Source organism: Homarus americanus, unplaced genomic scaffold (assembly GCF_018991925.1).
Source record: "Homarus americanus isolate GMGI-L3 unplaced genomic scaffold, GMGI_Hamer_2.0 scaffold30535, whole genome shotgun sequence".
In the NCBI taxonomy this organism is placed as follows: Eukaryota; Metazoa; Arthropoda; class Malacostraca; order Decapoda; family Nephropidae; genus Homarus; species Homarus americanus.
Window position 1 is genome coordinate 12,511,857 of NW_024732440.1, and position 25,179 is coordinate 12,537,035.

The 25,179-nt window shown below is 48.8% G+C and overlaps 1 protein-coding gene across 1 annotated transcript; it reads left to right on the forward strand.

Moving 5' to 3' along the window:
* Positions 1-2,250: 2,250 nt before the first annotated feature.
* LOC121868693 (dynein axonemal intermediate chain 1-like) lies at positions 2,251-24,063 on the forward strand (the record flags this gene model as incomplete). Its single annotated transcript, XM_042369529.1, is given in 5 exon segments — positions 2,251-2,379; positions 5,656-5,845; positions 20,629-20,857; positions 21,072-21,305; positions 23,422-24,063. Coding segments are annotated over 5 exon segments (999 nt in total), but the record flags the coding sequence as incomplete, so codon positions are not given.
* Positions 24,064-25,179: the final 1,116 nt, after the last annotated feature.

The window sequence follows — 25,179 nt, forward strand, 5'->3', positions numbered from 1 at the left end:
AGGTACAGTACACCTACCACACCCCAGGTACAGTACACCTACACCCCAAAAGGTGCATTACACCACCCCCAAGGTGCAGTACACCTACACCGAGGTACAGTACACCTCCACCCCAAGGTACAGTACACCTACACCCCAAGGTACAGTACACTTACACCCCAAGGTACAGTACACCTCCACCCCAAGGTACAGTACACCTACACCCCAAGGTACACCACTTGTACTTAAATCACAGGTGCAAATGTGAATGAGTTTTATTTACATTTATTTTTTTATTTGATATATATGTAATCGGTCGGAATTACTGGACCTTTAAATCTCACTTAACTTGGAGTTTATTAAATATTATTAGATGGTAATTGCATTGGAAGCGCCCCTTGGAGAGAAATCCCGAACCAGCACAAGAACACTTAAATTTACTAACAAAATGAATTCTCCGTGACCCGTGGAAGGATAGCGTCTGTGACTGGGATGAATTAGACACACTGTAAAATTTAGACACTTATATTCCCTCCAACACTGCAGACATAATCAAATAATGGTACACCAACATATGCGCACCTCTTAACCTGAACTTAAAACACTACTTTGGGGAATAAAAGTTATACAAGATATTGAAATTATTAGAAACTCAAGACAATGTCTCATTAGACAACAATAAATTCACAGTATTAAGAAGTGTTGCTTACACACATGGAACAGGTCTTAAGGGCTTTCAACAAAATTATATCAAGCACTGAGAAAATGGTATAAAAAAATAAGAACTTATTAACTCCACCCTGAATAGGCCTTCAGGGCACTCAACAAAATTATATTACCCCAACAGATGCACACTTCCTAACCTAACTTAAACACTACTCTAGGGAACAAAGGTTATACTTGAGATTGAAATTATAAAGAAATATTAAATGCATTAAAGGAACTAAATCACAGTATCATTTGCAACACAAGGGAGAAAACTCATCTGAAAAACAGTTCCCTCATTCTCTGGCTTCAATTAATGACACAGACATTAAAAAACAATACTCTCAAAATTATTTAAGAAATATTAACTACACACAGCAAGACAACATCAGTAACTGAAAAAATAGTATTAACTACACACAAAAATATTATCACTAATATTAAGAAGTTACTGAGTCCACCAATATCCGTGAACCATGCTTCCTAACCTAACACATAGATTCCACCTGCACTCCGTAGCTTTTTAAGGCACAACCAACAGGCACCCATAGTTTAAGGCCCAAACCAGCCTTTCTCAACCTTGGAAATGTACCTCTAAGTTCCACTGGATTCTTGGTCCCAGTGTGTGACCCTGTGTCACTCAGCTGGCTTCACTTTACCCCCAGTACATCCATGAAACGGAAGGGAGTGAGCCACTCAGACCTTGTACAGTTGAGAGAAGCTTTAGCTTCCCGATAGTAAAAGGTTTTCACTAAGCTGTTTGAAGATATGTGGTATTGTGAGCCGAGGTAGAGGAGAGCTGATGACCCCAAACGATCGTCACATCGTTAGTTGGGCACCTAGACAGCTGGGTTCACTCCAACTCTCACCATATTCAACAGGTGGCTCAAACCCTGGTCAGTGGACGGTCATACAGCTCGCTTCACCACTCGTGTCTCATACCGCCAGTGGACGTTATCATACCGTGTGGGGTCTACAGTACCCTGAAAAACCCGGGCTGTTAGCTATTGTCTCACATCACCGTTTGTTCCTAACGCCCGTCTAGCTTTGTCTGAGATTGAATAAAACTTACTTGTTAATACTGATGCTAAATAAACGAAGGAACCTGGTCATGCGATTCGTCTCTCCTGGGTACAGCACAGAGGTGGTCCTTGACCTCTCTCACAACTCCCCAGCCACTCTTGCTCACTGGTTCACGCTTTCCAGGAGTGACTTATTTACCAGACGATTAACAGCTTAATTAGGACATACATAACATTTTCAGACTGGGAAACGATCTATAATTATTTCCAATTTAATAACTGATATTTAATTTCATGATTCGCGTCCCTATTAACTCGGTAAATTACATTTAATATCGTTTAGGCCTAGTTCCACAAACTCTCGCTCGTAGCGGGAGAGCGGTCTTCCCTCAGACGACCTTGAGCTCAGCATCGCCAATGGCGCGGCGTTTGAAATTACACTGAAATTTCTGAATATTACATATATTTATTTATTATTATATTTTGTTTGTTTGTTTGACGTCTTACTGAGGCATTCTCTGTTTCTCTGTGGTGGTTGTGGTAGTACGGGAACATGGTGAGTGCCGGGTGGAACGATGGCACTGTGGTAGTATACGATGTTACCTCTGTCCACTCACCCACAATCATCTACTCCACACCTGGGAATGGCAAACACCTCCATCCTGTCACACGGGTATGTTTGTAATAATAATAATAATATATATATATATATATATATATATATATATATATATATATATATATATATATATATATATATATATATATATATATATATATATATATATATATATATTTATATATATATGCTGATAACCATAATTAACAGTTTATTGAAAAGTTCAGCAGCCCGAAGGCTGAAAATATATATTGGATAAAAATGACTTATTACATACTGTACAAAGACATGGGGTGGGTGGGTCGTTTAACAAAATCTTTCATTACTAAAAGGAGAAAGAACATGAATTGAACAAACAAATTATTATAGTTTACAGTTGATGGCCCGGGCCTGGGCTGGTCATTGAAACACTAGGTGGTGTGGTGTTCACGTGGTGTAGTAACTCGTCATCGGGTGTTGATATGAAGGACCTCACGTGGTCATGGAGACACCGTGTGGTGTGGTGTGGTGTCACAGTACCTCACTCTCTGCTGGGTGGTGTTGTATTATCTTGTAGTCAGGTGTAAAGCCAACCCACTATTGTTCCCATGGTGGACTGATTAACACTGCCTGGTCAGAAGATGGTGGTCGGTTCCCAGTGGTGCTTATCTCACTGGTGGGTCACTGCTCTCACTGGTACTGTCTAGTGCTGAATTCACTTCTTTCCGAAACGAAATTGTCGCTTTTGATTACGTTGATATCCCGGTAGTGAGGATGGGTCGGGGAGAAGGAATGGGCCGACATTGGCCAAGCAGGAGTAGTGCTTGATAGGTCTTGACCCTCCGGTGGTCAAGGATGTATGTATGTTTGTATGTATGTATTATTGTATGTTGTATGTATGTATTATTGTATGTTGTATATATGTATGTATGTATATATGTATGTATGTATGTATGTATGTATGTATGTATGTATGTATGTATGTATGTATGTATGTATGTATGTATAATAATAATAATAATAATAATAACGGTTTATTAATAGAGTTGCAGCCGGTGGCTGAAAATATACAGACTTACATTTGATTTAGACATAATGATATAAAATGCATTGAATACATTTACAGGGCTGTACAGTACATAAATCAGGAGTTGTTTATTATTTTAACAATAGATGGGATGGTGCTGTTCTTATATCTATTGGTGCGGGCTCTTATGGGCTGAATTTTGTTGTAGTGGCGGACTGCGTGAGTTGGGTGGGGGGCTGCAGGAGGTGGCAATGACGAGGGTGGTGCAGTAGTTCACTGCCAAACCTTTCCAGTGCTTGGTGGTGGAGGTCACTGAGGGATGGCATTTCCAGGGTGGAGAGAGCGTTGGTGTAGCCAGAGCATTCTGCGCTGAGCATGATTCTGCAGGCCCTTTTCTGTACCTTCTCTAGCTGAAGTTGTTGGGTGGAGTTGAGAGAAGACGACCAGGCTGGTGACGCATACGTTAGTTTGGGGAGAATAAAGGCGTTGTAGATGGTCCTCAGCTCTGGCGTGGGTGTCGCAAGTGACCTAAGTCGTCGTAGCATGTAGAGACGGTACGAGGCTGCCTTGACTGTGTTATTTACATGGGCCTTCCAGTCAAGTTTGTTGTCTATGGTTACACCCAGGAGTTTGGCAGACTGCACCATCTGGAGAGGATGGGCACCCACTGTGACTGCTGGGGCTTGCACTGGAGTGGTGGCGGTATTGATGTGCATGACTACGATTTTGGTGTGGTTGATGGTGACCTTGTTCTCCATGGTCCATGCCTGTAGCCTTTCCAGGGTGCCTTGTAGCGATGAGTAGTCTGGTGCGGTGTTGTCCACTGAAACCCCCACAGTGCAGTCATCCACGTACTTCCACCTGTGAGGAGTGTCCGATAGAGCGTCGTTGATCAGGATGAGGAAGCACAGTGGTCCCATCTTGGTACCCTGGGGAACACCGCAGGTGAGGTGTTGGAATGTGGAGACCAAGCCCTGATACCTCACTGCCTGGCGACGTCCACTCAAGAAATCAGTGAGCCATGAGACCAGGTTGGTGGGCAGCCCTAGTGCAATAGCCTTGTTGATAAGGGTGCAGTGATCAACAAGGTCAAAGGCCTTCCTGAAGTCCACAAGGGCAACGGCCAGTGATGTCCTACGTTTCTGCAAGTTTTTGTGCAGAAAATCCAGAAAGCTCACCAAGCAGTGTGATGTAGAGGAGGTCCTCATATTGCCAAATGCCCACTCAAAAACAAAGTCCTCACAAAGTAGACTAGGTATGGGGGTAATGGCAACTGGCCTGAGGTCGTTAGGGGAGGTCCCATGAATTTCAGAATGAACACTGCGACTCCTGTTGTCTCGGTAGGGTTGTCAAAATCCTTCGTCCGCTGTGTCATAATATTGTCTCACACAAAATCGCAAAGATAATTTTTTGAATCGAGTGTGGTTAGATGTGGGGTGGGAAGGTTTGGTGTGTTGTAGGTGTGGTGGATAGATACAGGTTAAACGTGGGGTGGTCAGGTCAGTTGTGATGAAGGTGTGGTGAATAGACACAGGTTAGACGTGAGGTGGGCAGGTCAGGTATGTTGTAGGTGTGGTGGATAGACAGGTTAGACGTAGCGTGGGCAGGTCAGGTGTGTTGAAGGTGTGGTGGATAGACACAGGTTAGACGTGGGATGGGCAGGTCAGGTGTGTTGTAGGTGTGGTGGATAGACACAGGTTAGACGTGGGGTTGGCAGGTCAGGTGTGTTGTAGGTGTGGTGGATAGACATAGGTTAGACGTTGGGTGGGCAGGTCAGTTGTGTTGTAGGTGTGGTGGATAGACATAGGTTAGACGTGGGGTTGGCAGGTTGTTGTGTTGTAGGTGTGGTGGATACCAGGTTAGACGTGTTAGAGGTGTGGTGGATAGACACAGGTTAGACGTGGGGTGGGGAGGTCAGGTATGTTGTAGGGTGTGGTGGATAGACACAGATTAAAAGTGTTACAGGTGTGGTGGATAGACACAGGTTAGACGTGGGGTGGGCAGGTCAGGTGTGTTGTAGGTGTGGTGGATAGACACAGGTTAAAGTGTTACAGGTGTGGTGGATAGACACAGGTTAGACGTGGGGTGGGCAGGTCAGGTGTGTTGTAGGTGTGGCGGATAGACACAGGTTAGACGTGGTACAGGTGTGGTGGATAGACACAGGTTAGACGTGTTACAGGTGTGTTGGACAGACACAGGTTAGTCGTGTTACCGGTGTGTTGGACAGACACAGGTTAGACGTGTTACAGGTGTGGCGGATAGAAACATGTTAGACGTGTTACAGGTGTGATGGATGGACACATATTAACCTATGTGTGTTGCAGGTGCGGTGGATAGAGACAGAGGCCCAGGATAGACACAGTCTGTACTCTGTGTCACTGGATGGGCGCGTGACTCAATGGCAGGTGACCGACTCGTCCCTCCTCCCCTGTGATGTTATTGACCTGACCTCGACCTTGGATATGCTCTCTCCTGCTGCTGACTCCCCGCCTCGACGCCGTCAACGCCTGAATGGTAAGGTTCACACACACACACACAGACACCTAATTCCTATCGTCATATACTTTAACATGTGATAAAAAGTCCCATGTGTTCCTGACTGTGTAATTAATGTCTTTATCAAATGACAGAATGCTACAATGTATTAAACTCTATATTATAGAGTTAAACACATTGTTATAGAGTCTATAACTTACATGAGTCAATGATTTTAATGCAAGGTGTGTTGTGTTGTGTGCTGTGTTGTGTTATGCTGTGTTGTGCTGTGTCTGTTTATTTGTAAATGTAATGTACAATAGACAGAAATGATTTATATGTATAGCGACATTGGAGAATGGGTACAAAACAGAACAAAAAATACGAAGTGAAGAAAAGTTATATTTACAGTGGTTGAGAAGTGGCTGTTGTAAGGCAGGAACAGTGAACTGGTGTCCTTGGAGGTGTTGTAGGGCCTCCCTCACTGGGGTTGTGGGGGCCTCTCTCACTGGTGTTGTAGGGCCTCTCTCACTGGTGTTGTAGGGCTTCTCTCACTGGTGTTGTAGGGCCTCCCTCACTGGTGTTGTAGGGCCTCTCACTGGTGTTATAGAACCTCTCTCACTGGTGTTGTAGGACCTCCCCTCACTGGTGTTGTAGGGGCCTCTTTCACTGGTGTTGTAGGACTTCTCTCACTGGTGTTGTAGGGCCTCTCTCACCTGTGTTGTAGGCTTCTCTCACTGGTGTTGTAGGGCCTCTCACTGGTGTTATAGAACCTCTCTCACTGGTGTTGTAGGGCCTCTCTCACAGGTGTTGTAGGGCCTCTCTCACAGGTGTTGTATGGCATCTCTCACTGGTGTTGTAGGACCTCTCACTGGTGTAGTAGGGCCTCTTTCGCTGGTGTTGTAGGACTTCTCTCACTGGTGTTGTAGGGCCTCTCTCACACCTGTGTTGTAGGGCTTCTCTCACTGGTGTTGTAGGACCTCTCTCACTGGTGTTGTTGGACCTCTCTCACTGGTGTTGTAGGACCTCTCTCACTGGTGTTGTAGGGCCTCTCTCACTGGTGTTGTAGGAACTCTAACTGGTGTTGTAGGGCCTCCCTCACTGGTGTTGTAGGGCCTCTCACTGGTGTTGTAGGGCCTCTCTCACAGGTGTTGTAGGGACCTCTCTCACTGGTGTTGTAGGGCCTCTCTCACTGGTGTTGTAGGGCCTCTTTCACTGGTGTTGTAGGACCTCTCTCACTGGTGTTGTAAGGCCTCTCTCACGGGTGTTGTAAGGCCTCTCTCACTGGTGTTGTAGGACCTCTCTCACTGGTGTTGTGGGGCCTCTCTCACTGGTGTGGGACCTCTCTCACTGGTGTTGTAAGGCCTCTCACTGGTGTTGTAGGACATCTCTCACTGGTGTTGTAGGACCTCTCTCACTGGTTTTTGTAGGGCCTCCCTCACTGGTGTTGTAGGACCTCTCTCACTTGTGTTGTAGGACCTCTCTCACTGGTGTTGTAGGACCTCCTTCACTGGTTTTGTAGGACCTCTCTCACAGGTGTTGTGAGGGCCTCTCTCACTGGTGTTGTAGGCCTCTCTCACTGGTGTTTAGGACTCTCACTGGTGCTGTAAGGCCTCACTGGTGTTTTAGGCCCTCTCTCTCACTGGTGTTGTGACCTCCTCACTTGTGCTAGACCTCTCTCACAGGGTGCTGTAGGCCTCTCTCACAGGTGCTTTAGGCCCTCTCTCACTGGTGTTGTAGGACCTCCTCACCTGTGCTGGTGACCTCCCTCACTCTGTGCTGTAGACCTCTCTCTGGTGCTGTAGGGCCTCTTACTGGTGCTGTAAGGCCTCCCTCACTTGTGCTGTAGGACCTCCTCACTGGTATTGTAGGACCTCACTGGTGTTTTAAGGCCTCCCTTTACTGGTGTTGGAGGACCTCCTTACCGGTGTTGTAGGGCCTCCTCACTGGTGCTTGTAGGACCTCTCACTCGGTGCTGTAGACCCCTCTCACCGGCGTTGCAGGACCCATCTCACTGGTGCTGTAGGACCTCTCACTGGTGCTGTAGGCCTCCCTCACTGGTGCCAGGCCTCTCACTGGGTGCTTTTCGTAGACCCATCCACTGGCGCTTGCAGGACCTATCTCACTGGTGCTGTAAGGCCTCCTCACTGGTGCTGTAAGGCCTCTCGGTTTTGTAGGACCTCTCTCACAGGTGCTGTAGGCCTCTCTCATTGGTGTTGTAGGTCTCTCTCACTGTTGTTGTAAGGCCTCCTCACTGGTGCTGTAGGACCTCTCTCACTGGTGTTTAAGGCCTCCCTTACTGGGTGTTGTAGGACCTCCCTTACTGGTGTTGTAGGCCTCTCTCACTGGTGCTGTAGGACCTATCTCTACTGGTGCTGTAGGGCCTCTCACTGGTGCTGTAGGACCTCTCACTGGTGCTGTAGGGCCTCTCTCACTGGTGTTTTAGACCTCTCACTGGTGTTATAGGACCTCTCACTGCGTTGTAGGCCTCTCTCACTGGTGCTGTAGGACCCTCTCACTGGTGCTGTAGCCCCTCGCCGGGTGCTGTAGCGCCTCGCTCACCGGGTGCTGCAGGACCCTCTCACTGGCATTGCAGGACCTCTCTCTCACTGGTGCTAGCCTCCCTCACCGGGTGCTGTAGGCCTCTCTCACTGGTGCTGCAGGACCTCCCTCACCGGGTGCTATAGGACCTCTCGCTGGTGCTGTAGGACCTGTCTCACTGGTGTTGCAGGACCTCCCTTACTGGTGCTGTAGGGCCCTCTCACTGGTGCTGTAGACCTCTCTCACTGGTGTTATAGGACTTCTCTCACTTGTGCAGGACCCTCTCACAGGTGCTGTAGGCCTCTCACTGGGTGCTGTAGGCCATTCCTCTCACTGGTGCTATAGGATCTCTCTCTACTGGTGTTGTAAGGCCTCCCTCACTGGGTGCTTGTGACCTCTCCACAGGTGCTGTAGGCCTCTCACTGGTGCTGTAGGCCTCTCACTGGTATTGCCGGACCTCTCTCACTGGTGCTGTAAGGCCTCCCTCACTGGTGCTGTAGGGCCTCTCTCACTGGGTGCTGTAGAGCCTCTCTCACTGGTGCTGTAAGGCCTCTCTCACTGGTGTTATAGGACCTCTCTCACTGGTGCTGTAGGGCCTCTCACTGGTGCTGTAGGACCTCCCTCACTGGTGCTGTAGGGCCTCTCTCACTGGTGTTGTAGGACCCTCTCACTGGTGTTGTAGGGCCTCTCACTGGTGTTCTTAGGACCTCTCTCACTGGGTGCTATAGGACCTCTCACTGGTGTTGTAGGGCCTCTCTCACTGGTGTTGTAGGACCTCTCACTGGCGTTGTAGGACCTATCTCACTGGTGTGCTGTAGGACCTCTCTCACTGGTGCTGTAGGGCCTCTCACTGGTGCTGTAGACCTCTCACTTGGTGTTGTAGGCCTCTCTCACTCGGGTGTTGTAGACCTCTCACGTGTTGTAGGGCCTCCTCGGTGTTGTAGCGCCTCGCTCACTGGGTGTTGTAGGACCTCTCTCACTGGTATTGTGGTGACCTCACTGGTGCTGTAGGCCTCACTGGTGCTGTAGGCCTCTCACTGGTGCTGTAGGACTCCCTCACTGGTGCTATAGACCTCTCGCTGGTGCTGTGTGACCTGTCTCACTGGTGCTGCAGGACCTCCCTTACTGGTGCTGTAGGCCCCTCTCACTGGTGCTGTAGGACCCTCACTGGTGCTATAGGATCTCTCTCACTGGTGTTGTAGACTTCTCTCACAGGTGCTGTAGGGCCTCTACTGGTGCTGTAGGGCCTCTCACTGGTGCTATAGGATCTCTCTCACTGGTGCTGTAAGGCCTCCTCACTGGTGCTGTAGGACCTTCCACAGGTGTTGTAGGGCCTCTCTCACTGGTGTGCTGTAGGCCTCTCTCACTGCATTGTCGGACCTCTCTCACTGGTGCTGTAAGGCCTCCTCACTGGTGCTGTAGGGCCTCTCTCACTGGTGCTGGGTGAGCCTCACTGGTGCTGTAAAGGCCTCTCTCACTGCAGTTATAGGACCTCTCACTCGGGTGCTGTAGGGCCGCTCACTGGTGCTGTAGGACCTCCTCACTGGTGCTGTAGGCCTCTCTCACTGGTGCTGTCGGACCTCTCTACTGGTGCTGTAAGGCCTCCTCACTGGTGCTGTAGGCCTCTCTCACCAGTGCTGTAGAGCCTCTCACTGGTGTTGTAAGGCCTCCCTCACTGGTGTTGTGACCTTCTACAGGTGCATAGGATCTCTCTCACTGGTGTTGTAAGGCCTCCTCACTGGTGTTGTAGGACCTCTCCACAGGTGTTGTAGGCCTCTCTCACTGGTGTTGTGAGGCCTCTCCACTGTATTGTCGGACCTCTCTCACTGGTGTTGTAAGGCCTCCTCACACTGGTGTTGTAGGGCCTCTCTCACTGGTGTTGTAGAGCCTCTCTCACTGGTGTTGTAAGGCCTCTCTCACTGGTGTTATAGGACCTCTCTCACTGGTGTTGTGGGGCCGCTCTCACTGGTGTTGTAGGACCTCCTCACTGGTGTTGTAGGGCCTCTCTCACTGGTGTTGTCGGACCTCTCTCACTGGTGTTGTAAGGCCTCCTCACTGGTGTTGTAGGGCCTCTCTCACTAGTGTTGTAGAGCCTCTCTCACTGGTGTTGTAAGGCCCTCCCTCACTGGTGTTGTAGGACCTCTCCACAGGTGTTGTAGGGCCTCTCACTGGTGTTGTAGGGCTCCTCTCTCACTGGTGTTGTCGGACCTCTCTCACTGGTGTTGTAAGGCCTCCCTCACTGGTGTTGTAGGGCCTCTCTCACTGGTGTTGTAGAGCCTCTCTCACTGGTGTTGTAAGGCCTCCCTCACTGGTGTTATAGGACCTCTCTCTCACTGGTGTTGTAGGGCCTCTCTCTCACTGGTGTTGTAGGACCTCTCTCACTGTGTTGTTGGGCCTCTCTCACCGGTGTTGTCGGACCTCTCTCACTGGTGTTGTAAGGCCTCCTCACTGGTGTTGTGGGGCCTAACTGGTGTTGTAGGGCCTCCCTCACACTGGTGTTGTAGGGCCTCTCACTGGTGTTGTAGGGCCTCTCTCACAGGTGTTGTAGGACCTCTCTCACTGGTGTTGTAGGGCCTCTCACTGGTGTTGTAGGGGCCTCTTTTCACTGGAAGTGTTGTAGGGGGCCTCTCTCACTGGTGTTGTAGGCCTCTCTCACGGGTGTTGTAAGGCTCCTGCTGGTGTTGTGGACCTCTCTCTCACTGGTGTTGTGGGCTCTCTCACTGGTGTTGTAGGACCTCTCTCACTGGTGTTGTAAGGCCTCTCACTGGTGTTGTGGGACATCTCTCACTGGTGTTGTAGGACCTCTCTCACTGGTTTTTGTGAGGGCCTCCCTCACACTGGTGTTGTAGGACCCTCTCTCACTTGTGTTGTAGGGACCTCTCACTGGTGTTGTAGGCCTCCTTCACTGGTTTTGTAGGACCTCTCTCACAGTGTTGTAGGGCCTCTCTCACTGGTGTTATGTAGGCCTCTCTCACTGGTGTTTAGGACCTCTCTCACTGGTGTTGTAGGCCTCCCTCACACTGAATGTTTTAGGCCCTCTCTCACTAGTGTTGTAGGACCTCCCCTCACTTGTGTTGTGGGACCTCTCTCACAGGTGTTGTAGGGCCTCTCTCTCACAGGTGTTTTAGGCCCTCTCTCACTGGTGTTTGTAGGACCTCCCTCCTGCTTGTGTTGTGGGACACTCACTTGTGTTGTGGGACCTCTCCCACCCAGGTGTTGTGGGGCCCTCCTCTTGCACAGTGTTGTAAGGCCTCCCTCCTTGTGTTGTGGGACCTCCCTCACTGGTATTGTAGGACCCCTCTCTCACTGGTGTTTAAAGGCCTCCCTTACTGAATGGAGGAGACCTCCCTTGCACTGGTGTTGTGGGGCCTCTCTCACTGTGTTGTGAGACCCTCTCTCACTGGTGTTGTAGGATATCTCACTGGCGTTGTAGAGACCTATCTCACTGGTGTTGTAGGACCTCTCTCACTGGTGTTGTAGGGCCTCTCTCACTGGTGTTGTAGGGCCTCTCTCACTGTGTTGTAGGACCTGTCTCACTGGCGTTGTAGGACCTATCTCACTGGTGTAAGGCCTCCCTCACTGGTGTTATGGGCCTCTCTCACTGGTTTGTAGGGCCCTCTCTCACAGGTGTTGTGGGGCCTCTCTCATTGGTGTTGTAGGGGTCTCTCTCACTGTTGTTGTAGGCCTCCCTCACACTGGTGTTGTAGGACCTCTCTCACTGGTGTTTTTAAGGCCTCCTTACTGGTGTTGTGGGACCTCCCTTGCTGGTGTTGTGGGGCCTCTCTCACTGGTGTTGTAGAGGACCCTATCTCACTGGTGTTGTAGGGCCTCTCACTGGTGTTGGGACCTCTCTCTCACTGGTGTTGTGGCCTCTCTCACTGGTGTTTTAGGACCTCTCTCACTGGTGTTATAGGACTGGCTCTCACACTGGTGTTGTAGGGCCTCTCACTGGTGTTGTAGGACCTCTCTCACTGGTGTGGGCCTCCCTCGCCGGTGTTGTGGCGCCTCAGCGCTCACTGGTGTTGTGGACCTCTCTCACTGGTATTGTAGGGGACCTCTCACTGGTGTTGTAGGGCCTCCCTCACTGGTGTTGTAGGGCCTCTCTCACTGGTGTTGGGACCTCCTCACTGGTGTTATAGGACCTCTCGCTGGTGTTGTAGGACCTGTCTCACTGGTGTTGCAGGACCTCCCTTACTGGTGTGGGGCCCTCTCCTGGTGTTGTGGGACCTTTCTCACTGGTATTATAGGATCTCTCACTTGTGTTGTAGGACTTTCTCTCTGGTGTTGTGAGGGCCTCTCTCACTGGTGTTGTGAGGCCTCTCACTGGTGTTATAGGATCTCTCTCACTGGTGTTGTAAAAGGCCTCCCCTCACTGAGTGTTGTAGGACCTCTCCCCAGGTGTTGTAGGGCCCTCTCTCACTGGTGTTGTGAGGGCCTCTCTCACTGGCTGTGTCGGACCTCTCTCACTGGTGTTGTAGGCCTCCCTCACTGGTGTTGTGGGGCCTCTCTCTCACTGGTGTTGTAGAGCCTCTCTCACACTGGTGTTGTAAAGGCCTCTCTCTCACTGGTGTTATAGGACCTCTCTCACTGGTATTTGTAGGGCCCTCTCTCACTGGTGTTGTGAGACCTCCTCACTGGTGTTGTGGGCCTCTCTCACTGGTGTTGTAGAGACCTCTCTCACTGGTGTTGTGGGGCCTCTCTCACTAGTGTTTTAGGACCTCTCTCACTGGTGTTATAGGACACTCTCTCACTGGTGGTGGGGCCTCTCTCACTGGTGTTGTAGGACCTCTCTCACTGGCGTTGTAGGACCTATCTCACTGGTGTTGTGGACCTCTCTCACTGGTGTTGTAGGGCCCTCTCTCACTGTTGTTGTAGGACCTCTCACTGGTGTTGTGGGGCACTCTCACACTGGTGTTGTAGGACCTCTCTCACTGGTATTTATAGGGCCTCCCTCGCCAGTGTTGTAGCGCCTCGCTCACTGGTGTTGTAGGACCTCTCTCACCTGGTATTATGGGACCCCTCTCTCACACTGGTGTTATGGGGCCTCCCTCACTGTGTTGTAGGGCCTCTCTCACTGGTGTTGTAGGGACCTCCCTCACTGGTGTTATAGGACCTCTCTCGCTGGTGTTGTAGGACCTGTCTCACTGGTGTTGCAGGACCTCCTTACTGGTGTTGTAGGGCCCTCTCACTGCACTGGTGTTGTAGGACCTCTCTCACTGGTGTTATAGGATCTCTCTCACTGGTGTTGTGGGACTTCTCTCACAGGTGTTGTAGGGCCTCTCTCTGCTGGTGTTGTGAGGCCTCTCTCACTGGTATAGGATCTCTCTCACTGGTGTTGTAAGGCCTCCTCACTGGTGTTGTAGGACCTCTCCACAGGTGTTGTAGGGCCTCTCTCACTGGTGTTGTAGGGCCTCTCTCACTGGTGTCGGACCTCTCTCCACTGGTGTTGTAAGGCCTCCCTCACTGGTGTTGTGGGGCCTCTCTCACTGGTGTTGTAGAGCCTCTCTCACTGGTGTTGTAAGGCCTCTCTCACTGGTGTTATAGGACCTCTCTCACTGGTGTGGGGGCCTCTCTCACTGTTTGTAGGACCTCCCTCACTGGTTGTAGGGCCTCTCTCTCACTGGTGTTGTCGGACCTCTCTCACTGGTGTTGTAAGGCCTCCCTCACTGGTGTTGTAGGGCCCTCTCTCACTAGTGTTGTGACCTCTCACTGGTGTTGTAGGCCTCCCTCACTGGTGTTGTAGGACCTCTCCACAGGTGTTGTAGGGCCTCTCTCACTGGTGTTGTAGGGCCTCTCTCACTGGTGTTGTCGGACCTCTCTCACTGGTGTTGTAAGGCCTCCCTCACTGGTGTTGTAGGGCCTCTCTCACTGGTGTTGTAGAGCCTCTCTCACTGGTGTTGTAAGGCCTCCTCACTGGTGTTATAGGACTCTCTCACTGGTCTGTGGGGCCTCTCTCACTGGTGTTGTAGGACCTCTCTCACTGGTGTTGTTGGGCCTCTCTCACCGGTGTTGTCGGACCTCTCTCACTGGTGTTGTAAGGCCTCCCTCACTGGTGTTGTAGGGCCTCTCTCACTGGTGTTGTAGAGCCTCTCACTGGTGTTGTAAGGCCTACCTCACTGGTGTTATAGGACCTCTCTCACTGGTGTTGTAGGGCCTCTCACTGGTGTTGGGCCTCTCACTGGTGTTGTAGGGCCTCTCTCACTGGTGTTATAGGACCTGTCTCGCTGGTGTTATAAGACCTCTCTCTGGTGTTGTAGGACCTCTCTCTGCGGTGTTGTAGGGCCTCCCTCACTGGAGTTATAGGACCTCTCACTGGTGTTGTAGGGCCTCCCTCACTGGTGTTGTAGGGCCTCTCTCACTGGTGTTGTAGGATCTCTCTCACCTGGTGTTGTAAGGCCTCTCACTGGTGTTGTAGGACCTCTCCACAGGTGTTGTAGGGCCTCTCTCACTGGTGTTGTAGGGCCTCTCTACTGGTATTGTAGGACCTCTCTCACTGGTGTTGTAAGGCCTCCCTCACTGGTGTTGTAGGGCCTCTCTCTACTGGTGTAGAGCCTCTCTCACTGGTGTTGTAGGCCTCTCTCACTGGTGTTATAGGACCTCTCTCACTGGTGTTGTAGGGCCCGCTCTCACTGGTGTTGTAGGACCTCCCCACTGGTGTTGTAGGGCCTCTCTCACTTGTTGTCGGACCTCTCACTGGTGTTGTGAGCCTCTCACTGGTGTTGTAGGGCCTCTCTCACTAGTGTTGTGAGCCTCTCTCACTGGTGTTGTAAGGCCTCCCTCACTGGTGTTGTAGGACCTCTCCACAGGTGTTGTAGGGCCTCTCTCACTGGTGTTGTAGGGCCTCTCTCACGGTGTTGTCGGACCTCTCTCACTGGTGTTGTAGGCCTCCTCACTGGTGTTGTAGGGCTCTCTCACTGGTGTTGTGAGCCTCTCTCACTGGTGTTGTAGGCCTCCCTCACTGGTGTTATGGGCCTCTCTCACTGTTGTTGTAGGGCCTCTCTCACTGGTGTTGTAGGACCTCTCACTGGTGTTGTTGGGCCTCTCTCTACCGGTGTTGTCGGACCTCTCACTGGTGTTGTAGGCCTCCTCACTGGTGTTGTAGGGCCTCTCTCACTGGTGTTGTGGGAGCCTCTCTCCTGGTGTTGTAAGGCCTCTCACTGGTGTTATAGGGGCTCTCACTGGTGTTGTAGGGCCTCTCTCACTGGTGTTGTAGGATCTCACTGGTGTTGTAGGACTCTCTCACTGGTGTTATAGGACCTCTCTCGCTGGTGTTATGGGACCTCTCTACTGGTGTTGTAGGACCTCTCTACGGTGTTGTAGGGCCTCCTCACTGGGTTATAGGACCTCTCTCTGGTGTTGTAGGGCCTCTCTCACTGGTGTTGTAGGCCCTCTCTCTGGTGTTGTAAGGCCCTCTCTCACTGGTGTTGTAGGACCTCTCACTGGTGTTATGCGACCTCTCTCACCTGCTGTTGTAGGGCCTCTCTCACTGGTGTTGTAGGACTCTCACTGGTGTTGTAGGATCTCTCTCACTGGTGTTGTAGGGCCTCTCTCACTGGTGTTGTAGGCCTCCTTCACTGGTGTTGTAGGATCTCTCTCACTGGTGTTGTAGGGCCTCTCTCACTGGTGTTGTAGGACATCTCTCAATGGTGTTGTGGGGCCTCTCTCACTGGTGTTGTAGGGCCCTCTCACTGGTGTTATGGGACCTCTCACTGCTGCTGTAGGGCCTCTCTCACTGGTGTTGTAGGACATCTCTCACTGGTGTTGTAGGGCCTCTCTCACTGGTGTTGTGGGGCCTCTCTCACTGGTGTTATAGGACCTCTCTCCTTGGTGTTGTAGGACCTCTCTCGCTGGTGTTGTAGGACCTCTCTCACTGGTGTTGTAGGACCTCTCTCACGTGTAGGGCCTCCCTCACTGGTGTTATAGGACCTCTCTCTGCTGGTGTTGTAGGACCTCTCTCACTGGTGTTGTAGGACCTCTCTCACTGGTGTTGTAGGACCTCTCTCACACTGGTGTTGTAGGACCTCTCTCACTGGTGTTGTAGGGCCTCTCTCACTGGTGTTATGGGACCTCTCTCCCTGCTGTTGTAGGGCCTCTCTCACTGGTGTTGTGGGACACTCTCTCACTGGTGTTGTAGGGCCTCTCTCTCGCTGGTGTGGGGCCTCTCTCACCGGTGTTGTAGGCCTCCCTCACTGGTGTTGTAGGACCTCTCCACAGGTGTTGTGGGGCCTCTCTCACTGGTGTTGTAGGGCCTCTCTCACTGGTGTTGTCGGACTCTCTCACTGGTGTTGTAGGCCTCCCTCACTGGTGTTGTAGGGCCTCTCTCACTGGTGTAGGGCCTCTCTCACTGGTGTTGTAGGACATCTCTCACTGGTGTTGTAGGGCCTCTCTCACTGGTGTTGTAGGGCCTCTCACTGGTGTTGTGCCTCTCTCACTGGTATAGGACCTCTCTCGCTGGTGTTGTAGGACCTCTCTCACCTGGTGTTGTAGGACCTCTCTCACTGGTTGTAGGGCCTCCCTCACTGGGTTATAGGACCTCTCACTGGTGTTGTGGGGCCTCTCTCACTGGTGTTGTAGGGCCTCTCTCACTGGTGTTTTAGGACCTCTCACTGGTGTTGTAGGCCTCCTCTCACTGGTGTTGTAGGCCCTCTCTCACTGGTGTTGTAAGGCCTCTCTCTGGTGTTGTGGGACCTCTCTCTCACTGGTGTTATGCGACCTCTCTCACTGCTGTTGTAGGGCCTCTCTCACTGGTGTTGTAGGACCTCTCACTGGGTGTAGGATCTCTCTCACTGGTGTTGTAGGGCCTCTCTCACTGGTGTTGTAGGGCCTCCTTCACTGGTGTTGTAGGATCTCTCTCACTGGTGCTGTAGGGCCTCTCTCACTGGTGTTGTAGGACTCTCTCATGGTGTTGTAGGGCCTCTCTCACTGGTGTTGTAGGGCCTCCCTCACTGGTGTTATGGGACCTCTCTCACTGCTGTTGTAGGGCCTCTCTCACTGGTGTTGTAGGACATCTCTCACTGGTGTTGTAGGCCTCTCTCTCACTGGTGTTGTAGGGCCTCTCTCACTGGTGTTATGGGACCTCTCTCACTGTGTTGTGGGCCTCTCCACTGGTGTTGTGGGACCTCTCTCACTGGTGTTGTAGGATCTCTCTCACACTGGTGTTGTAGGACCTCTCTCACTGGTGTTGTAGGGCCTCTCTCACTGGTGTTGTAGGACATCTCTCACTGGTGTTGTAGGGCCTCTCTCACTGGTGTTGTAGGGCCTCCCTCACTGGTGTTATGGGACCTCTCTCACTGCTGTTGTAGGGCCTCTCTCACTGGTGTTGTAGGACATCTCTCACTGGTGTTGTAGGGCCTCTCTCACTGGTGTTGTAGGGCCTCTCTCACTGGTGTTGTAGGGACCTCTCTCACTGGTGTTATGGGACCTCTCTCACTGCTGTTGTAGGGCCTCTCTCACTGGTGTTGTAGGACATCTCTCACTGGTGTTGTAGGGCCTCTCTGGTGTGGGCCTCTCTCACTGGTGTTATGGGACCTCTCTCACTGGTGTTATGGGACCTCTCTCTCACTGCTGTTGTAGGGCCTCTCTCACTGGTGTTGTGGGATCTCTCTCACTGGTGTTGTAGGATCTCCTCACTGGTGTTGTGAGGTCTCTCTCACTGGTGTTGTAGGATCTCCCTCACTGGTGTTGTAGGATCTCTCTCACTGGTGTTGTAGGATCTCCCTCACTGGTGTTGTAGGATCTCTCTCACTGGTGTTGTAGGTCCTCTCTCTCAGGTGTTGTGGGATCTCTCTCACTGGTGTTGTGGTCCTCTCTACAGGTGTTGTAGGATCTCTCTCACTGGTGTTGTAGGACATCTCTCACTGGTGTTGTAGGGCCTCTCTCACTTGTGTTGTAGGACATCTCTCACTGGTGTTGTAGGGCCTCTCTCACTGGTGTTGTGGGACCTCTCTCACTGCTGGTGTAGGGCCTCTCTCACTGGTGTTGTAGGACATCTCTCACTGGTGTTGTAGGGCCTCTCTCCTGGTGTTGTAGGGCCTCTCTCCTGGTGTTATGGGACCTCTCTCACTGCTGTTGTAGGCCTCTCTCACTGGTGTTGTAGGATCTCTCTCTGGTGTTGTAGGATCTCTCTCACTGGTGTTGTAGGACATCTCTCACTGGTGTTGTGGGCCTCTCTCACTGGTGTTGTAGGACATCTCTCACTGGTGTTGTAGGCCTCTCTCACTGGTGTGTAGGCTCTCTCACTGGTGTTGTAGGGCCTCTCTCTGGTGTGGGACATCTCTCACTGGTGTTGTAGGCCTCTCACTGGTGTTGTAGGATCTCTCTCACTGTGTGTAGGCCTCTCACTGGTGTTGTAGGCCCTCTCTCTCACTGGTGTTGTAGGATCTCTCTCTCACTGGTGTTGTAGGGCCTCTCTCACTGTGTTGTAGGGCCTCTCTCACTGGTGTTGTGAGATCTCTCTCACTGGTGTTGTAGGATCTCCCTCACTGGTGTTATGGGACCTCTCTCACTGGTGTTGGGGATCTCTCCTGCTGTTGTGGATTTCTCACTGGTGTTGTAGGGCCTCTCTCACTGGTGTTGTAGGATCTCTCTCACTGGTGTTGTAGGATCTCCCTCACTGGTGTTGTAGGATCTCTCTCACTGGTGTTGTAGGATCTCTCTCACTTGTGTTGTAGGACCTCTCCACTGGTGTTGTGGGCCTCTCTCAATGGTGTTGGGATCTCCTCACTTGTGTTGTAGGACCTCTCACTGGTGTTGTAGGGCCTCCTCACTGGTGTTGTAGGACCTCTCACTGGTGTTGTAGGACATTCTCACTGGTGTTGTGGGGCCTCTCTCACTTGTGTTGGAGGACCTCTCACTGATGTTGTGGGCCTCTCTCACTGGTGTTGTAGGTCTCTCTCACTGGTGTTGTGGGATCTCCTCACTGGTGTTGTGGGCCTCCTCCACTGGTGTTAGCCTCTCTCACTGGTGTTGTGAGGCTCTCTCACTTGTGTTGTAGGACCTCTCACTCGTGTTGTGGGGCCTCTCTCACTGGTGTTGTAGGATCTCTCTCACTGGTGTTGTGGGGCCTCCCTCGCTGGTGTTGTAGGACCTCTCTCACTGGTGTTGTGGGGCCTCCTCACTGGTGTTGTAGGGCCTCTCTCACTGGTGTTGTAGGATCTCCTCTACTGGTGTGTGAGGCTCTCACTGGTGTTGTGGATCTCTCTCACTGGTGTTGTAGGACATCTCTACTGTGTGGGCCTCTCTCACTTGTGTTGTAGGACCTCTCTGTGTTGTAGGGCCTCTCTCACTGGTGTTGTGGACCTCTCTCCTGTTGCTGTTGTTGTCCTCACTGGTGTTGTAGGACATCTCTCACTGGTGTTGTAGGATCTCTCTCACTGGTGTTGTAGGGCCTCTGTCACTGGTGTTGTAGACATCTCTCACTGGTGTTGTAGGGCCTCTCTCACTTGTGTTGTGGAGGACCTCCCTCACTGGTGTTGTAGGATCTCTCTCACTGGTGTTGTAGGTCCTCTCTCACTGTGTTGTAAGGCCTCCGTCACTGGTGTTATAGGACCTCTCTCACTGGTGTTGTGGGATCCCCTCACTGGACTCCCTCACTTGTGTTGTAGGACCTCCTCAGTAGTAGAAGTTAGGTTAACTTTATCTGCAGCTCTCGACTCTTCCTCATGATGACCCAGGCAGCGACAAGATGGCCAACGGACGTGTCCTCACCCATGGTGGTCAGGATGTCTGTGGATGGTGTGTGTGTGTGTGTGTGTGTGTGTGTGTGTGTGTGTGTGTGGTGTGTGTTGTGTGTGTGTGTGTGTGTGTGTGTGTGTGTGTGTGTGTGTGGTGTGTGTGTGTGTGTGTGTGGTGGGTGTGTGTGTGTGTGTGTGTGTGTGTGTGTGTGTGTGTGTGTGTGTGTGTGTGTGTGTGTGGTGTGTGTGTGTCTGTGTGTGTGGTGTGTGTGTGTGTGTGTGTGTGTGTGTGTGTGTGTGTGTGGTGTGTGTGTGTGTGTGTGTGTTGTGTGTGTGTGGTGTGTGTGTGTGTGTGTGGGTGTGTGTGTGTGGGTGTGTGTGTGGTGTGTGTGTGTGTGTGTGGGTGTGTGTGTGTGTGGTGTGTGTGTGTGTGTGTGTGTGTTTGTTGGTGGCGTGTGGTATGTGTGTGTGTGTGTGTGTGGTGTGTGCGTGGGTTGGTGTGTGTGTGTGTGTGTGTGTGTGTGTGTGTGTGTTCATAAAATGTAGTACTGTAGCTTGGTATGATTAAAGAAATAAACGAGTGTAGTGTTTATCCTTCTCGGTACACAGGACTAGGAACATGTATCGCCTTCAAACCAGACGACGTGTCAGAGGTCTTGCTTGGTGTGGACACGGGTTCTGTTTACCAGCTGTCCACATCTTGCCCCTCTCACACCCTCACCCGCTACCCCGCCCACACCGCCTCCGTCAGGGACATCGCCTGGAACCATTACCACTACAAGGTCTTCATCACCTGTTCATTGGACTGGACTGTAAAGATCTGGCTTCAGTATATCCTGTGAGTTTGTCTTCACTTTACTCTGTTTTCTCTCGTTTGGGGAGTTGTGGTCTGGGGTGTATAAGTTGTTGTTATTACAGGCACTAATGGTGGTGAGGGAATGTGCCAACTTATTCTTTTCTTTTCCTCGGCTGTTTTCCTGATAACCAACAACTTTTATGATTTTAAGCATGAGATAGAGAGATTAGATTCCCAGACTATACTTGTCATACAGCTCACCCCTGATGACTCTGGATATGGGCGGGGCAGTGGCAGGCGTGCAGTGGGCGTCTTACAGCAGTAGTGTCTTCGTGGCAGTGACTGATGACGGCTGTGTCCACGTGTATGATCTCTTCCTACGCAAGACTCACCCCATGTGCTCCCAGAGGCTTCTACGACGACGCCAGATGATTGTATCCTGTCTCTCGCTCAGTCCCTGGTACCCCGTCATACTGGTTGGAGGAGAGAGGTGTAGGAAGAGACAGAGGGTGAGGTGAGAAGAGAGGTGAGGTGTAGGTGAGGGTGTAGAGAGGGTGAGGTGCAGGAGGAGGTGTGGGTGTGGAGGTGTGGGAGTGAGGTGTGGAGAGGTGTGGGTGTGTGGGTGTGGGGGGGGAGAGAGGGATGGTATTTGGTCTTACAAGTCATCAAGTGAAGGAGGTGCTAATGGTGAGAGATGATCACGTCTTGTTGACAGAGAGATACAACTGTAAACGAGAAATGTCTCTGTGATGATGATGTGTGTGTAGACCTGTACTATCGCTGAGATGATTATGACAGTAGTGTATGGAAGAAGATTAAAGTCATGTCAGTAGTGTATGGAAGAAGTTGATTAAAGTCATGTCAGTAGTGTATGGAAGAAAGTTGATTAAAGTCATGTCAGTAGTGTATGGAAGAATTGATTAAAGTCATGTCAGTAATGTATGGAAGAAAGTTGATTAAAGTCATGTCAGTGTGTATGGAAGAAAGTTGATTAAAGTCATGTCAGTAGTGTATGGAAGAAAGTTGATTAAAGTCATGTCAGTTTGTGGGTGATTAAAGTCATGTCAGTAGTGTATGGAAGAAAGTTGATTAAAGTCATGTCAGTAGTGTATGGAAGAAAGTTGATTAAAGTCATGTCAGTGGTGTATGGAAAAGTTGATTAAAGTCATGTCAGTAGTGTATGGGAATTGATTAAGTCATGTCAGTAGTGTATGGAAAAAGTGATTAAGTCATGTCAGTGGTGTATGGAAGAAAGTTGATTAAAGTCATGTCAGTAGTGTATGGAAGAAAGTTGATTAAAGTCATGTCAGTGGTGTATGGAAGAAAGTTGATTAAAGTCATGTCAGTAGTGTATGGAAGAAAGTTGATTAAAGTCATGTCAGTAGCGTATGGAAGAAAGTTGATTAAAGTCATGTCAGTAGTGTGTGGAAAAAAGTTGATTAAAGTCATGTCAGTAGTGTATGGAAGAAAACTGATTAAAGTCATGTCAGTAGTGTATGGAAGAAAGTTGATTAAAGTCATGTCAGTAGTGTATGGAAGAAAGTTGATTAAAGTCATGTCAGTGGTGTATGGAAGAAAGTTGATTAAAGTCATGTCAGTAGTGTATGGAAGAAAGTTGATTAAAGTCATGTCAGTAGTGTATGGAAGAAAGTTGATTAAAGTCATGTCAGTAGTGTATGGAAGAAAGTTGATTAAAGTCATGTCAGTAGTGTATGGAAGAAAGTTGATTAAAGTCATGTCAGTAGTGTATGGAAGAAAGTTGATTAAAGTCATGTCAGTAGTGTATGGAAGAAAGTTGATTAAAGTCATGTCAGTAGTGTATGGAAGAAAGTTGATTAAAGTCATGTCAGTAGTGTATGGAAGAAAGTTGATTAAAGTCATGTCAGTAGTGTATGGAAGAAAGTTGATTAAAGTCATGTCAGTAGTGTATGGAAGAAAGTTGATTAAAGTCATGTCAGTAGTGTATGGAAGAAAGTTGATTAAAGTCATGTCAGTAGTGTATGGAAGAAAGTTGATTAAAGTCATGTCAGTAGTGTATGGAAGAAAGTTGATTAAAGTCATGTCAGTAGTGTATGGAAGAAAGTTGATTAAAGTCATGTCAGTAGTGTATGGAAGAAAGTTGATTAAAGTCATGTCAGTAGTGTATGGAAGAAAGTTGATTAAAGTTTGTCAGTAGTGTATGGAAGAAAGTTGATTAAAGTCATGACAGTAGTGTATGGAAGAAAGTTGATTAAAGTCATGTCAGTAGTGTATGGAAGAAAGTTGATTAAAGTCATGTCAGTAGTGTATGGAAGAAAGTTGATTAAAGTCAATCTATTAGTAGAGAGGTATCTGGAGTTTGTACAAGCGCATATCATCTGAAGATTAGTCCCCAGATTATTTAACCTTAATCCTAACCTAAGCTAACCTAATCTATCATAACCTCTCCAAATTTCACCAGTAGATGATTTTAAGACTAACTGTATTTAGTTTCTATTTCATGTTACTATGGTCACTTAAGTCTGTTTAATTGCTCAATACTAACTGATAACAACACTAGAAATATATTTTGTATTCTTTATTTTTTCAATATACAATCTTTATTCATTCATGTCTTTGTATTTCAGAGGTTATTTGCTGGCTTTGAAGTTATCTCCAAATCTCAGAAAAATTTACAGTAATCCAAAAGGCTTTGAGGAATTACCTACCAGAGAAATAGAATTGTCTAAGTTGGAGAGGATCATCGCTGTCACCAGAGGCGTCAAGATGAGGTCCGATGCTTGTGTTGAGGAAGAGAGGCCAGAGAAGTATAATGACTCACCAGTAAGCGGTATTATTATGTAAATTATCAAGAGGAGACAACAGGCGGAGGATAAGAGCTAACAATTCCTGATGTTAATTGTTAAGTACTGAAGAGGAATGAAGGACATGTGAAGAAGCACTGCGGGGGAGAACAAGAGAAGACAAAACGGCGTATAATTAGTTCCGATTTATTAAACTTAGTGAGGTTTTTACTTGTGTTTACTTTTATCGGACCGTCTCGTATATTGAATCAACAAGAATTGTAATACAAGAGTTACCTACAGAAGAAAAACTCGAGTGAGGGTAGATAGCCAATAAGTACTGTATATGCTGGCTGTAATAGAGAAATTGGAGGAATTTCAAATAAATATAGAAGGAACGCAAACTACTGTACAAAGGATACCTGAACGAAATCTTAAGTAGTGCTTCCAAGTTCATGTAAGAAGGTTTAAGAATCATGCACAGATTAAACCCTAACGGTACTGGGGGATTTACGTTACGTTAGGGTGGTGGTTAATCTTAAGGTGAAATTAGCTGGTGGCAGGGGGGGGGGGCTAAAATTAATTTCCAGGTGATCCGGCAAAATATATTCAAGAAGACCCAAAAATTCGTCTCTTCTTTTCAACCTTGAGCAAACTTGTCCCCCACTAGTTCAGTCTGCAGGCTATAAACTAAAGATAGAAATGTTGTCATGTACAGAGTAATACATATCAAGCAGTACATGACACCAGTACTTGATACCAGCACATGGCACCATTATATGACACCATCATATGACACCAGTACGGAACACCAGCATATGACACCAGCACATGATAGCAGCACATTGTTACATCTTACTGGAGAAGAAATATATTAATGTAGTAGGTTGTGTGTGTGTGGTCTATCAAGTGTGTATAAGGCTGACTGGGTTTTCCTCGCCCGCCTTCCCTCCTCTTCCCTTCATACCGGTACTATAGTCAACAACTCGATTTTTTTTACCGCATTATACTGTATAACCAAATGGGAAAATTATAAAGGTTTTAATAGCTTAGAGGTGTATATATATATATATATATATATATATATATATATATATATATATATATATATATATATATATATATATATATATGCAAATAAATCACTGTAGGTAGCGTGATCCAGGTATAGGTGGTTATATATATATATATATATATATATATATATATATATATATATATATATATATATATATATATATATATATATATATATATATATATATATATATATATATATATATATATATCTTCTCAAAATATTTCTATGAATGATTGCCTCCATTGCTAGGTCATTGTCATTATCCCTAACGACTAAACAATAACTGGTGGAGGTAAAATGATCATTTAAATATAGCCCTTTACTATAAACACCAAATTACAGTATATCTAAGCATACCATCCGTATACAATGTCGTACTGTACACGTAAGCCAATACAGACGGTGTACAGCTGGTGGTGGGCTGTTCAGTGTTGGTATACATTTTAGTGAACATATTCAGAGGAGTATTTTAGAAAGAAGAGAAACTCATCTCTCATATATACCATCTGGCTAAGCTAAAT